We start from the raw sequence: 16,538 nt of genomic DNA on the forward strand, positions 1-16,538 counted from the left end.
GAACAGAGATTTTCATCACCTGAAGAAGCTGTGGACGCCTACAAAACGGCCATTTTGGAGACCCCAACTTTCGAATGGAATGGTTGCTTCAATGATTGGTTCCATCGTATGGAAAAATGTGTCAAATTTCGCGGAGAATAAATACTTCGAAAATTTTTAAATAGTAATGTTGTGTCACTTCGTTAATTCCCGAAATTTTCAGTGCCGCCCTCGTAATATGCGGAATCATTTGGTATCAACAGTATTTTTCTTATAAATACTCTCAAAAGAGCGTTATTTAGTTTTAGTTTTTTTTTTAGTTTACTTTTATTTTGACTACTATTAACAAAATTAAAATAAATGTTGCAAAGATGAGTAATATTAAAAATATCACGTGTTAAACCTTTAAAACACTTCTGTAAAATTAGTAAGTTTTGAGATTGTACAGTCTTAATGCGAAAAGACGATGTGTATGTAGCTTTGTTGTGGCCTTAGCATTGCGGGTGTCCATGGATGACGGTGACTGCTTGTCATCAAGTGCCCCGGAAGCTTGTTTGCCAACAAAGGTAATAAACTAAAGAAGAAGCTTAATTGCATTGAAGTAACGGCAATTTTTTTTTTATTGCTTAGATGAGTTGACGAGCTCACAGCCCACCTGTTGTTACTGGAGCCCATAGACATCTACGACGTAAGTGCGCCACCCACCTTGAGATATAAGTTCTAAGGTCTCTAAGGTTTCTAAATTGGCAGGAGATACTTCCAGTAGATCATTAATTGATAGAAATTACATAGTTTGTAAGAAATAAGTGATTTGCTCATTTGATAGCAAATAGCAACTTTATGTCAACTACACGAAAAGTTGTTTAAGTTTATTTCAAGTTGTATTTACGTTTCATGTAGTATAAATATCTATGCGACTATTATCTATGCGAATACACAGTTGTAGGTAAAAAAAGTCAGTTGTTTAAATAATTACCCTAAAAAAAAGAAGAAACATAAAAATATTATGTTTAAATATAAATATAATGTAGAGGCAATTATCTATCTGCTTATTTAAGGCTTGATTCCAAATTTAATAAAAGCATAGTTCGAATTCATTGTGGAAATGTATATTTTTTTATATATCGGATCTCCTGCGGAGCTTTAGATCTGAGGCTTTCGCTAGCTTTCCATTTTCATTGATAAATAACCAATCATTATCTAAACTTCAAAGAGTCATAGGAAATGTTAATTAGTTCAAAACAACCATTTAATTATTATATCTTAATTGTGAATTGTTTAAGACAAAGTCAAATCTAATGATTCTAACAAATACAACTATCTAACAATGTAATGTGGACAATTAATTTTGAACGCAATATGTAATTCTACTTTTTGTATGAACTATTTTTTTTAAATTGTGCGATGTAAAAATAGGCGGTAGGCAGCGTCTTGGCTCTGCCCCTGGCATTGCTGACGTCCATGAGCGACGGTAACCACTTACCATCAGGTGGGCCGTATGCTCGAGTCTGCCTGCTCGGGCAATAAAAAAAAACCCAAGATATAATGAATAAAATCATTTAGTTTTAAAAAATAAAAATAAATAAATAAAATTAAATAAATGAATTTCACTATATCGATTAGTCTAGTTTAGTGAACGAAAAAAAACTTCAAATTATTTTACAAACAAAGACTAGCAATTTATGGAAGTTTTGTAAGACGTACACACTATGAATAAAAACACTGTTACGGGCTAATCTTGCATTTATTTAATTAATTTTACGAAACGAACTCCCATAAAGCTTTTGTATTATCTGAAACTGTACAATGCGAAATTAAACCGTAATGATGTTTATAATAACGCCATTTTAAGTGATGTGAAGTGATAGCAGGAAGACTTCGTGTGCTAAACGACACCAAGACGTCCTTCCATGGAAAGTAAATATGTTTTAAACCTAATTATTTGATTAATTGCTTTTTGGTATGCTTGGAAGTGTATGCTAGTTGCGTAGAGCACAAGAAGTGTGATTGCTTAAAACATTCGCTTAAAATTACAGTAAAATAAATTACTATAATAATATAAAATTTAAATCTAATCGTTTCCTACATCGTATATATAACATTCAAGTGTTAGTAAAGAAAGTTTGTTTTGTCAATAGCTCCTGAAGTCCTGAGTCGAGAGCCGTATGGTCACGCCGCGGATTGGTGGTCGTTGGGAATCGTAACATGCAGAATGCTAACTGGAGAAGTGAGTTAATTTAATAGTTATTAATAAAAAAATTAGTTAATAAAATATAATTTTCGAGATTTGTTGAAATTTAAGCCAAACTTTTTATACCATGTTTTACATAAAAGCGTCTCTAGCCCGTGTAGCGCCCTATATTAAGCCCGCGGTCAAAATGAAATTGGTACAAATGTAAAAGATTCATTAAAAGTGCCGAGGTCTGTGCCCTCTAACACAGTTGCCCCACACCCTGCACCGTAACTAAAGCCGCCTCTGCTTTTACATATAAAATGACTAGATGCGATTCGCCAGTCTCGATTTTAAACTAGAAGATTTTAATGTATTCGCTGTAATCCAAATGAAGACGAGGGTAATTTGTAAGCGTGTTCGAAAATAAAAAAAAATTAAATGTATTGAATATAGATTGTGCATGCGTATCCTTGTTGAACTCGTCGATGTTTGAAGAATTTGATGAGCGAACTAACCCATAGGTAGACAGCCCACTGAGTTTCTTGCCGGAAATTCTCAGTGGGACGCGGTTCCGATTCGGTGGTAGATTCTGCGAAGCTTTGCTCTGGCTAGGGCTAGTATTAAAAAATTCTCTCAGGTTGAGCCCGTGAGCTCACCTAGACCTCCGCGTGTAGCTGAAATAGCCCCACAGGCTACCAACGAATAGGAGGAAGAAAAAAAACAATACGTATAGTACGTTCCATGAAACACCAAGTCACATATATGTACATGTAAAGACACTTCTTAACTAGGTACGATTTTATGTTTTTATTTATTTTTTATTGCTTAGATGGGTGGACGAGCTCACAGCCCACCTGGTGCTAAGTGGTTACTGGAGCCCATAGACATCTATAACTTAAATGCGCTACCCACCTTGAGATATAAGTTCTAAGGTCTCAAATATAGTTACAACGGCTGCTCTACCCTTCAAACCGAAACGCATTATTGCTTCACTGCAGAAATAGGCGGGTGGTACCTACCCGTGCGGACTCACAAGAGGTCCTACCACCAGTAATAAAACTTGTATGTATAAAAAAAAGTATAACTTGCATATAGATAGATTAAGTCTTTTAACCAAAAGAAATCAAGTATCGGCGAAATGAGCGTCTTTCACTGGAGCGCAGGGTACTTGCGCTCTGCCACCTTTTACACTAATCGCGGCAGTACTGGCACGAATGAGATGCGGCAATCGAAACTACGCTATATAAACTCGTCGAATTAATTCACGTAATCATCTGCCCTACATTTTTCTATTGCATTGATGGGTCTACCAGATTATAGTTTCATAACGTGAATGCCGCGCCCTATCTTGACGCATGATTTCTAAGTCTCTTCTAAGAGTAGTCTTCTAATAGTATAGTTTAAATAACGGCTGTCAGAAATAGGCAAAGTGATGGTATCTATCCATTCACAAGACACCCAACCCTTACTTTTGAGACGTGGTTAAAAGCTTTCCACAATTGTAAAATACAAAAGTAAGAAAGCCGTTTTTCTAATGCAATTCGAACTCGTGGTAAGATAGGAGACCTGGAGCGTATGGTCGGATTTCAATAATTCATTCCCTAATAGTGCTAGCCACTATATTCTTGAGTATCATTTATTTTGATAAACATTCTAATCAACCAGATTTACTTGTAGTAGGCTGTAGTACCATGGTGTGTGGCAGAAACCGCTCATCATAGTCAACAGTTCAAGGTTTAGTTAAATTTTATGCATTAAATTTTCCCTTTTGTTTTGCTATTGATATTTTTTCTTGTTAATTGGACAAAAGAACGCTTTCCAAAAAAATAATATAATATTTTTTTTTTCTCCCTACCTATTTGCTGGTAGCCTAAGAGGCTATTTCAGCTACGCCCGGACGGGATTATTAGAAAGCTCGTCATAAGACTACACAGAAAACCGGATAACAAACTTAGGAGAAAAAGGAATCTATCTGTTTTATCTTGCTTCTACCTGTTTAACTTGGACACTTACATACTTTTACTAGTACTACTACTACTACTCCAACCTATTTTTGGATTAGATAAAAGAAGCCTGAATTATTATCATAAATTATGTTTGACTTTTTCAACTTTTATACGTATGTATAAAATCGTGGGCAGACAATTGCAATTCTATTATATGAATAAAACAATAATAAAATCATTCCATAATTTAAAATATAAACTTCTGTAGCGGCGTGACTGTGAGTCTGGAATTGCCAATGTCGTAGAGCGACAGTGACCACATCATTGAGTGTTGCCGCATTGCTCTTTTATCTTCAAAGTTAATTAAAAATTAATTTAGCTTTATTGTTTAGTGTTGGTTAATTGTTGTCGTGCTGAGTGCAAAAACGATGTTCAACTCGGTAACCTGTATGATGAAGTCAATCAGATAATAAGTCAATTAAAATTAAAAAGAATGAAACTAATTCTTATTACAAAAAAACCTTTATTATTACTTATGTTATCAGAAATTCGATAATTTATTTCGACAAATAATTACATCGTAGGTAATTTTTGATTTCATTATTTAAATAAGTCTCTAGGTCTAGGAAATAGACAGTTATCCACCTCGGCGTAGAGAACGCCACTCTCACTCACATGGGGTAGTTTCACACATATACGCTACAGTTAATCTCTCGCGTTGGCAGCGGAGCACGAGTTAATGTGTTCGCTGCAAGCAGTGGACGCGTGTCGAAGACTGTCAACACGCGTCCGCCGCTTAACGCCTCCGCGGTCTATCTAAGATTTGTTTTCTTCAGATTTGGATTCGTCAGATGATTGCGAACTTTCTGAGGAACTAGACGATGAGTCTTTGTCCTTGGATTTTGTTTCTTTGTTTTTGTCGTCGCTAGTTTCGGGTGCTACTGGAATGTCATCTTTAGCTGTAGTCGCAGAGTCATCAGCCGACTTAGCTTCAGCTTTCGGCGCATCAGGTGAAATGTCAGCAGGCTTGTCCTCATCTACAGGATTGTCTGCTAACTTAGGAGCATCGGCTGCTTCAGGAGTCTTAATTTCGGGAACTGCAGCAGCATCGCTTTCTACAGTAGGAGCCAAGTCGATCTTCTTCACCACGTTGGGAATGATGGCAGCTGAGTCGGCAGAACCTTCTGCATCAGTAGCACTAGGTTTTTCTTCTTTTGAAACTTCAGCGACGGTAGCTTGTACTTCAGTTTTTGAATCTTCAGGCTGAGCAGCTGGTTCTTCCACTTTAATATCAGCAGATTTTGCTTCAGCATCGGGAATCTCGGATGATTTTGCTTCCGGAACTTTTTCTTCGGTTTTCACTTCAGGAACGGTTTCCGGTTTCGCGATATCGGAGTCTTCTGGGGCTATATCGTCCTTTTTGGCCTCTGGTATAGCGGGTACCTCGTCGTTACTAACTGGAGCAGGTTCGGCTTTCTTCTCTTCAGTGGCAGCAGCTACTTCGGTAGGTTTAACCGAGTCATCAATTTTGGGCGCGACTTCTAGAATTGGTTGAGCGGGAACTACGTCCTTTTCCTCCGCCACTGGCATCGCCAAACTCACAGCCGCGAAGGCTATGCACAATAGTAAGACCTTCATCCTGATAACAAATAAAAAAATACCGTAATTAGTGGTTTTATAAAATTTACTGTGAATTGTATAAAATTAGAATGCACGTCTGCAAGTCGTGAGTACAGTAAGGCCAATGTTACGCTCTAGTCGACTGACATTTTGCTGCAATTTTTCAATTAAGATTGAATAATTTAAGGGTCCGTTGCGTCGGTGAATGGGAACCTTCCTTCTAGTCAGTTCCAATTGATTTATTAGAAATAAGTAGGATGTAAACTATTTGTGAAAGGGGTGCTACAATCAGATTCGAAATACGTTGCTCAAAATTATTAAAGACCGCCCATGTCATATTGGCTTATGAATAAAAAAAATGCGTAACAGAAATGCTAATATTTTATCATACTGTAAGCTGGTTAGGCATAAGCTATGTTGTGTGCGTTCAAGAGAGCCAATTAGTGACTGTGTTGGGTTTTTAACAACTGGTTGTGCCGTTGAAAAGAGATGTAACTCAATAAATAAGTGGCAGCAACATAAAAATTCTTCAGGTGCAAATTAAAATTTTAACTATTCAATAGTAAATAAATATTGATGTAATCTCATCAACATTTCTGATTACGGATGCTTTCTAGTGCGTGCGAAGTACACAGGATGCGAAGTGCGCATTGAAAATAAGAATGATGGAGACTAGACGTCAGTAGTACACATTCTGAATTTTAATCGATCTATTGATATAAACTGTTGACTAAAATGCAATGCATCACGTCGCATGAATCATTCACACCCATTAATACAAGTCTGGCAACGCTAATCGTAAAAGACGTACAGGATAAATTGGAAATACATTGTTTGCAATAATGTTTTTCCATAATTAGCCAGAAATTTGTGTATTTTATAATGCATAAGATTCAATATTGACTTCCAATTTGACTATTGAAGTCAAATTCGAAGTCAATATTCGATATGCGGAATAACGAAAAACGAATAGCTAATGTCATTATTTTGAAGATAAAAGAATATTGGAGTTTGTCGAATAACCTAAACTGCGTAGCTGCGGAGACCAATGGAATAGAACATTCTGAAGGTAACTTCGATTGCGTACCGTAACTATTTCTGTCACGAAGTAGAACGCGAAAAGGAATGATCGCTATAAATATCGCTAAAATCATCATAAATATAACAGTGCCGATGTATAAAATATCGAAGAAAATTCATTATAATTACTGAAATTAAAATATTGTATTGATTCGATGATATTCTGGAAGGATATCCTCGAATGGTCTGAGGGCATGGATTGTCGTCTTCCCACACGGCACGGCAATTTTTCAATTGAAGCCCAGCGCATGCTTGTTTATTGCGCTAATGAAAAAGATCATTCTTAGCATCCATGTCTGCTACAATGTACCAGAACTACTGTAAGAACGTAATTATAGAAGCACACCAAGAGTCACTAAAGTTCCACTGTAGTCCATGACTTAGGTAGTTTGTGTTCTTCCTTCAAATACCTTTCTGGGTTGACGTTTACGTTTATCTATATATTAATACGTGAAGCAAAAACTTTGTATCCCTTTTTACGAAAATTGCGCGGACGGACGAGTATGAAATTTTCCACACTTATAGAGAATATAAAGAAGAAGTGCACAATGCTAATTTTTTTTTTAAATAATGCATAAAAGATACATTAAATCAATAAAGAAAACATTACACACACTACATACCATGTATTTGACGCACACACGCATGCATACCTACTATTTATTGTCAAACTTTTGTTCTTGACGTCTGTTGTCAACTTGAGAATAGATTAAATGAGTCGACTATTATCAAAGCCGGCAATGTGACTTTTGGACAATTATTGGTAAATCAGAAAAACGAATTATTGACTTTGTATTCCATTGGCAGTCACAAAACTCTTCTGAACGACATCTTAGATAAATAACAAGTTAAGTATTAACCTTTATTTAATGCAGGTTTTGAACCGTATTCTTTGAAGGAGACGATTATATTCAAATCAATTTGTATTGACATATCAATAACATTTTTTTGTTCAAATGCACAGATTGCCACCTTTGATAATAGACGACTCAAATATTGTTTGTCTTTATTAATATTTTTTTATAGTGTACTCCTGGCGTTGAAAAAAATAATAATAGTGTAATAAAACTGTAGTAGTAATGAAACAAATTTACAATTCCAATTAATTGTAGTCGAATTTCGACTACTGCGGGACCTCTAGTCTTTAGAAAATCTTCATCGAACTTTCGCGTTATTTAGATCAGTGAAGTATTCAGTTTTATTATAGAGGCCTTGCATTTAGAATTACTTCTATTATGTTAACGATTTCGTCACAATATCGAACGTTACGGTTGACTGTTTGTTTACGAAATGCGCATGTTTCAGTTACGATCTTTGTATTCGAAATAATGCAGTTTGTGACAATTTCGATGGTTACATTATAATGTTTGTTCATATTGTTATTGTTACGATAAAAATTTGATTGAATGTCCAAAATAATGAAGGAAACGAAAGTATTTAAAAGCAGTATGTTAGTGAATTGTTGATAGGATTAGTATTCAGCTTTTTTTTATTACCCAGTAAAATTTTTGATACCGAAAAAAAAAACATTATATGAACACATTTATTTTTAATTAATCAAAGGTTGCACGGTCACTGAGTTAAATTTTATATGAATGCAGTCAGTTTTTACGGATAACATGTTCTGGTCGAAAGACTCCATTGTACAGCTGGTCACAATTATTATGGCACCCCCCGAAGCCTGATGACTGTGAGAAATGGCAACGTCTCTGTTATGAGAAATTGCTGATGCGTATTACAACGTACTAACCGTGTCGCTCAGTAACAAACAGCGAGCTAACGAGAAGACATTAATTATTATTTGCGTTGGCTGCATTTTTAATTAATTTTCAAGAATTAGTCAATTTGCTTTTTGGGCAGTAAAAACTCACTAAGAAAAATTAATTTAATAAATCATTTCAGATGCAATACAAACTATGATTTGATGGCTATGTTTTGTTACAGTGCATAGTGTTATGACAAGAACAGTGCCTACCTAAGTATTGATGATTCACAAATTTCTGAATCACGAGCTTTGAAACTAATTGAAAAGTATAACATTTTGCTAATATTAGTTTTAGTTTTCTTCATACTTTCGTTAATGGGTGATATTTAATATCAAATTTCATTTAAGCAATCCTCATCATTTACCTATTCGATTTCGTTATATTATGTGTATGAAGACAGTTTTGGTAATATTTGCGTCATGTTACTGAATTAGTATGACAATCACGTTCGTCCATAACGCAACATTTGTAAATGTATTCAACAATTTATAATTAGAAATTCTTCGGTAGATAAATATTTTATGAGTATGTATTTTCTTTCGGGCAATGAATTTCAATTATTACTCAAATTATGTTTCTGGTTCTTCAAATCGTTAGGTCCAAAACAAAAGTATATATGCTATTTTTATTAAAAATAGGACACTAAAATTTTACATAAAATTAATATACATGGACTATACTGTATATAGATTGATACAGATCCTCTTTTTCACTAAGAAAATAAAAAAAAATATCAAACTGAATATTACAATTTGAAATTATTTGATTTAGCGTTTTTATTTAGCGCATTTATGAGTCCATAAACAAATTAATTCTTCGAAATATTATTACGGTACGAAATATAATGGTAATAATATATAATGGTATACATATATATTTTCAGTTGTCAAAAACTATACCTTAATGCAATTTATTGACAATCACGCCGAGTCAGTCAGTACATCAGCATAAAGCGGTTTGTCGCTTTTGATGCCTAGATTGAATTTTAGTGTTCCTCGTCATGATACAACACCCTTTGTCGTGTTATGAACAAGAACTGTGACTTCAGCGGTTAAGCAACTTGACATTTTGCATTTAATGCCAAAGGTGGAGGCAGCTGTTACAGTACCCTCGATATTTTCATGTTATTTTATATCCTCTCAGTCGATCGGGTACATAATCAATTCGATGTTCCAGTTTTTTTTTAAATAATCTACTCTTTGTTATAAGGGTTTTTTTTATTGCTTAGATGGGTGGACGAGCTCACAGCCCACCTGGTGTTCAGTGGTTACTGGAGCCCATAGACATCTACAACGTAAATGCCGCCACCCACCTTGAGATATAAGTTCTAAGGTCTCAAGTATAGTTACAACGGCTGCCCCACCATTCAAACCGAAACGCATTACTGCTTCACGGCAGAAATAGGCAGGGTGGTGGTACCCAACCGCGCGGACTCACAAGATGTCCTACCACCAGTAAAGGTATAGGTAAATAAGGGCGAGAAACGATTTTTACATAATATAATATCTTGAGAAATGACTCGCTTTTATTACACTGTAATCACCGAACAAATTCTATTGATCGATTTAATATGACTATGCAACCCGCGATTACAAACAGGAGCATCCTGTAAAACTCTAAAATATTTCAATATTTATTAAGAACACGCGATGTTCTTTTGTTGTCTGTTGCGTGCGTTAACTTGTCGAATTCCCAATAAAAAATGACCCAGACCGTCGTGTTGCCGGTGCACGGCCTACTTTCTCGATCCCCCTGGTCGATCGCGTATCACAGATGTAGGTATAAAAGTCATAACATCTGAGGTTCTCGGCCCGATGCGGCCTGTTGTAATCCATGAAACAATTGTGCAACTCACGACCCACGGTTCATTGTCGACGTTCGAAGTATCGATCGATCCCGTATAATCTACAATGACATCTTAATGTCATTAATCAAATAGAAATGTCATAGTGATGACAGTCTCTCAATCGGAGCAAGGTCTCTGGATCTCTGAACAATAGGCTTGAATTTTGAGAACGAATAGACGTTGATAATATATGAACTTAACTACTTACTTACTTACATGGTTACAACGTGACCGGATTGTAATTTTAAGCGTGGAGAATATGTATTTAAAGAAATATAAAGAAATCTCGTACTTGGATAACAATTAAGCAATTGGTATGTAACAGCAACGTGACGAAGGTGACTAAAAATGTTATAATACAAAATTTTGACAATAAAAGCAATCGATTTCTACGGATTAAAATGAGAATATCATCAATGCAGTCGAAGTTAATTAAAGATAAAAACTAATGGTCGGATATTTGATACAATTTAATTAAGGCTACCATTAGAATCGATCAAAAGTGATTCTATTCACGTACAAAAAACGATTGAGACTGCAAAAAAAAAAGTCGAATTGAAAACCTCCTCATTTTATGAAGTCGGTTAAAATATAGCTTAGGTCAATGCCAACGGAAGAACTGCATTTTGTGTAACGGAATAACTTGTTACAGACCGCAAGGAAATGTCACAAAAACCACTCGTACTGAGAGATCCGATGTTCCGAGGAAAATGTTAAATGTTTCAACCCAAATTAAATATTTGAATAATGTTTACCGCTTAACCGCTGTTGTATAACCTATGGCACTTTGTGCTGATGCATATTACCGAATTTAAAGAATGTAGTGATTTTATTCTTAATACACAGACCTCTGACCGTGACGCAAGCCTTACGGATAGTATGTTATATACATACATAGATCATATGTACGTAATAAAACAAAATCTAAAAATGCTAGCATAACGGATTAATGAGTTTTCTTCCAGCAAACCACAAGATTAGCCACACAGACTTAATAAATCGCAACATGCGCGCAAGAATTGGAAAATGCGTTTATATGTAGTATAGTATTGTAACCTTAGTATCGACAAACGTATTACTGATAACTGAATGATATATACAAATATAAACAGCTCATTTTATTTCAGTTGTAACTTTGAATACACAGCACGCTGGGGACGTCTCGTTATGTTGTCAGAAAATTAAGCTTGAAAATTTGACGTGAATAAACGTCGCTCGTCTAAAATAATTATGTATGCGGCTTTACGCTATTGTTGTTAACATCCATGACCCATGGAAATTGTTAGCATTACGTTCGGATACACGCGGCGTGTCACCTTGGCCGGTGGTCCTTACCGTTCGCTTTAGTTTTTGCATAAACCGATTCTATTTGTTGGCACCTTAATAGGGTAACAACAAGTTTCCGTAGATATTTCCGTTCCACGAAATGGATCTTCCGAACAATTACTATAATTCATGGCGACGCAGCTCATGTCACGGAAATATAATGCGCATGTCGTAAGTAGCATTCGTCGCCTCGTCTTTCTCTGACCGGAATATTATTCCGTATAAACCAGCATCCTGATACATATACTTGCTCAAAGTCGTTTTATTCATTATTATCAGTTTTATAACTTTAATCGTTTTTGTTAATTTTATTGTTTACTTTTTGAATATATTTCGATAATCGATGTAGAATTAAATGTTTTATTGTATCTCACAGTCACGACTTTAATATTAAACAATCAAAAATACTGGTTAATTCTTTGTTCCAAAGACTACCTTCATCGGTTTCTCTAATGATGCACAACTATTTTTTAACGTTGTGTCTAATTGAGGTTCGTCAGGGTTGAGTCACGGAAACAATAAGCTTTTTTCTCTTAAGTTCAGTTTAGAATTTGACATGCAGAACGTTTTTTTTTATTACAGTTTTGTTACGCTCTAGTCAGCAGGCGGGGTCAGTAGGAAAATTTATTAATAAAGCGCATCCTTATACTATTCGTATAATATAATATTTATTACGTTTTTAAATTATATAATCTATACTGTTCGTTTCATATTTTTCGTTATCATTTTTCTTGGTTATTTTTTTTTAACTGTTCTTAAAAGGGGCTGTCGTCACACGTTTGATTGCTACGTTGGTGGATCCTGACTACCCTGTACCCTGATGAGGGGGTCCTGGACACAGACTTAGTGAAGTTTATTCTATGTTCGGAGTGTTATTGTACTTTTAATTGCCGTAATAGGCAGGCCAACTAGCGGTCCCCATGGTGTTAACCGTCACTCATGGACATTAGGAATGCTAAAGCTAAGAATGCATAGCCGCTGAAGACTCCTTACAAGCGACCTTTAAAGAAGGCCATGTTTTACTTTACGCAATTACTATGAAAGATTATTTATTTTTCAATCCTAACTTAACTGCGGAGCGTGGAGCATTAATCGATTATTATTTCTATATGTGTGTAGTAGTGTATTTCAGAAATATACTCTACCGTAATTCATCCATACTAATATTTCTAAGACAGTAGACAGTTACTGTCTTAAAAATAGTTTTCGTTACGTTTTCACGCCTAAATCGCTGAATAAATTTTGACGAAATTCGATATGGAGATTTTTCGGACTTTTAATACCACTACTGAAAAGGGTTTTCCGCCCACTCGATATAAAGTGTACTACTTACTACACACGGATGAAGATGCGAGGGCTAATATAAAGAAGCTTCCTAGGAAAACATAGGGTCTGGTTAATTAAAAAATACTAGCTTTCAATTTCGCGGATATCGAATTAAACTGTAAAGGATACTTACTTACCTATGGAATAGATCTTTGAGTTAAGTTAGTCTTATTTATATTTGAAATCGTATAAAATATTAATGTTGATTCTTATAGTGGAGTCTACTTAAGATTGATTCATAGATTCGTGCCGCATTAGCTCCGCCTGACAGGGCGTGTATATTTAAGATTTGTAGACGTTTACTTGGAGCGATTAATTGACTAATTCTGATTAATTAATACGTGAAGCAAAAACTTTGTATCCCTTTTTACGAAAATTGCGCGGACGGAGGAGTATGAAACTTTCCACACTTTTAAAGAATATAGAGAAGAAGTGCACAATGCTAATATTTTTTTTAAATAATGGATAAAAGATGCATTAAATCAATAAAGAAAAAATTACACATTACACACTACATACCATGTATTTGACGCACACACGCATGCATACTATTTAGTGTCAAACTTTTGTTCTTGGCGTCTGTTGTCAAATTGAGAATAGATTAAATATTGTTTGCCTTTGTTAATATTTTTTATAGTGTAGTCTTGGCGAAATTTGTGACTATAGAAGTATTAAATACAATCATAATAGTGTACAAACTTACAATTCCAATTAATTATAGTCGTATTTCGACTACTGTGGGACCTCTAGTTCTGATTAATAGATATTATTTGAGGCTTTCGCTCCTGGCCTTTTCTTTTTTCATTATTATTAATCTTATTTTTTATTGTATTTTTTCACTTGTTTTTTCCTTTATTGTAAATATTTTTACTTATTTAAAAAAAAGTAAATATTTGAGAAAAAACATAAAAAAAAGCCCGCTGAGTTTGTTTCGCCGGTTCTTCTCAGGACTGTGGCTTTTTTTGGAACCGGTGGTAGAGTTAACATTGTTATTTATATTTTGACATTCAACAAGTGTGTTATACTGACATCTAAGTTTTGAATTTGAATTTGAATTAGAATATATTTTTTTAGGATATATATATCCGAATTTTTGTTATAATATTGTTGTAGCTACGTGTTTTACCGACGGAAAATTAAACCTTAAGAGGGATAATAAACTTAAGTTTGAATAATAAGCTCTAAGAAACGCAGACAAAATCCACGACGGCTGTTATTGAATTAATGTTGAACGGTGATTTAGAGGTCTACATTTAAAAACTTTATCGAACGAAGAACCTAAGACATTGAATTGATAATTCTCTATTTAAATTTAAAGAGCAAAATTTAAATTAAACAATAGAGAACAAGGTAATATTAAATAAATAATACGTTATAAATAAAATGATATTGACTTTAATAATTCTGAATTTAAATACGTTACTGAAAGCTATTTTCCATTTTAATAACTGTGTAGGCTTTTGCAGAGATGCGATCTGACACCGCTATGAATAACATTAAACCAGCTACGAAATCGATAAACCCCTTTCCAACTCAGTGAAGCGTCAAGGGTGTTAGCGCATATTATGTATCAAGACAGGTCAACTGCGTAATATAAAAATAGCATTTGGACGCAAACAAGCAACTTTCTGGCCATCCTAGTGTATTGTGTTTATTGTCCACGTTGTTAATAGTTATTGCAAGCTGCTTAACAACGAAATGCACAGTAATTTGAATTAGATTGTGCAATATACACTTGATAAATGCCTCTGCGTGCAGTATAACGATCGATTTAATTTTAATATTAATGTATATTATTTTTCAGATCGCCGTTTGATATTCTAAAATAATATAAGAAATATGTTGTGTAGCAATAGACGAACGGGAGAACGATGATATTTAAAGGAGATGCTGTAAATTTTCAAAACAATACTCACTTAAATATGGATCCTGTGACGCGACGCCGCTGTTTAAAACACTAACACAAATTGTTAAAGTAAAATATTAATTTAATGTGTGATCGTTGTGACTGCCAGCAATGTATTGGTGGTTGTTTGATAACGCTCGTGTTTATATAGCGGGTGCGGGAGGCGGGTTTATACCGCTCGAGTAGTCTCTGCGTGTGACCATCTCTACTCGTCGAAGCTTTAGCATCATGGCCTTTGTTATTTATGAATTTTAAAACAGACGAACAAGACATTAACTTACAGAACGTTTACAATAATTCAGGGTATTGTTGTACGTATTTTTCAACTAAAAACTTATTATTGAAACTAAATAATAATATAAAGCTAGCATCATAAACAGATTATGAATTAAAAGAGCTTTATGTGTCATTATTTAAATTATTAATGATAAAAAGTCGTCGTATGTTTTAGATGTCTTAAATAAAATATTTATATTTGAACAGAGATGCCTACAACTAATGCAGGCGATAGAACATACATTAACCACATACTATAGGAAATATGAACAAGATATTTTTTTATGCGGGACAAAATTAAGTATCTCTTATAATAATCTCTTGTACTTCTTGCCAGTTTTTCGACAAGTTAGGTCGACACAAAATGTAAAATGTGATAGGTTTTAATCGATCTACGTGATCTTAACTTTAAGAATAAAAGACTACTCAGTCTGATAGAGTAGTATAAGCAGCTGATCATTTCGGCTTCAAAAAAAGGTTTAAAAATTGGTTAGGGATTCTGTTCAAATAAACATAAAAATAAATATGTAAATAACTATTATAGCTATTAAAAAAAACGATAATTTACATTTTTATTTAGTTATTTACAGAGAACAACTGAACCTATTATCTGAAACCGTTTTGGGTATTTTTGTCGTATATTGAAATTACGATCAATATATCTTCTATCTTCTTCTATACTATATTATATAAAAATGAATTGCTGTTCGTTAGTCTCGCTAAAACTCGAGAACGGCTGGACCAATTTGGCTAATTGTGGTCTTGAATTATTTGTGAAAGTCCTGGGAAGGTTAAAAGGTAGATAAATGAATGAAAATGTTCGGAATTAAATAAAAATAACAGTTTTGTTTTCCCTTTGATGTGTCCCCCGTCGGACGGTATCCTTTTGTTCGTTTTAAGTATATTTTATACAAAAGTTTAGATCTTTTATTTATCGATTGAGGCAGTAGGAAGTCTGCCGGGTCAGCTAGTTGGTAATATAATAATGTTGACCATCAGTATTTTAACAATAGCATTAAATAAGTCGAAGCAAATGATTTACTTGTAGGAATTGGAGGTTCTAAGCTTCACGTTACAAATTATTTGTAATTGAATATGCATAAAACAGCAAGTTACCGACTTTGTTTAACACATTAATTCTTAGGTTATTTTTATTAAAATAAGCATTCTAGGTATTTCAATTGTGCTTAGTAAATTTGTTGTCCAATACAAAGTATTATTCTTAAGTACGCAAGTTTTCTAAAATTTAAGCGGTAGGCTAGGTAGGTACCAATTTAAGCGGTAGGCAGCGGCT

General features: G+C 34.4%; 2 protein-coding genes across 2 annotated transcripts in view; one reads left to right on the top strand and one right to left on the bottom strand.

Annotated features, from left to right (window-relative positions):
• The window catches only part of S6KL (ribosomal protein S6 kinase like), a 72,254-nt gene that overhangs the window by 14,608 nt on the left and 41,108 nt on the right, over positions 1–16,538 (top strand). The window contains exon 7 of the mRNA XM_028185535.2: positions 2,118–2,206. Within this exon, the coding sequence (XP_028041336.2) occupies positions 2,118–2,206 (89 nt within the window). The remainder of the gene's footprint in view (positions 1–2,117; positions 2,207–16,538) is intronic.
• On the bottom strand, positions 4,602–15,086 carry LOC114251320 (uncharacterized). Its single transcript, XM_028185537.2, has 2 exons — positions 14,979–15,086; positions 4,602–5,737 (listed from the first exon to the last, which is right to left on the bottom strand). The coding sequence occupies exon 2, from the start codon at positions 5,734–5,736 to the stop codon at positions 4,915–4,917; it is 822 nt and encodes a 273-aa protein (XP_028041338.2). The 5' UTR covers position 5,737; positions 14,979–15,086; the 3' UTR covers positions 4,602–4,914.

This window comes from Bombyx mandarina, chromosome 08 (genome assembly GCF_030267445.1).
Source record: "Bombyx mandarina strain Sakado chromosome 08, ASM3026744v2".
In the NCBI taxonomy this organism is placed as follows: Eukaryota; Metazoa; Arthropoda; class Insecta; order Lepidoptera; family Bombycidae; genus Bombyx; species Bombyx mandarina.

Coding starts and splice junctions, on each gene's coding strand:
- LOC114251320 (XM_028185537.2), bottom strand. CDS start 5,736: ATGAAGGTCTTACTATTGTGCATAGCCTTCGCGGCTGTGAGTTTGGCG.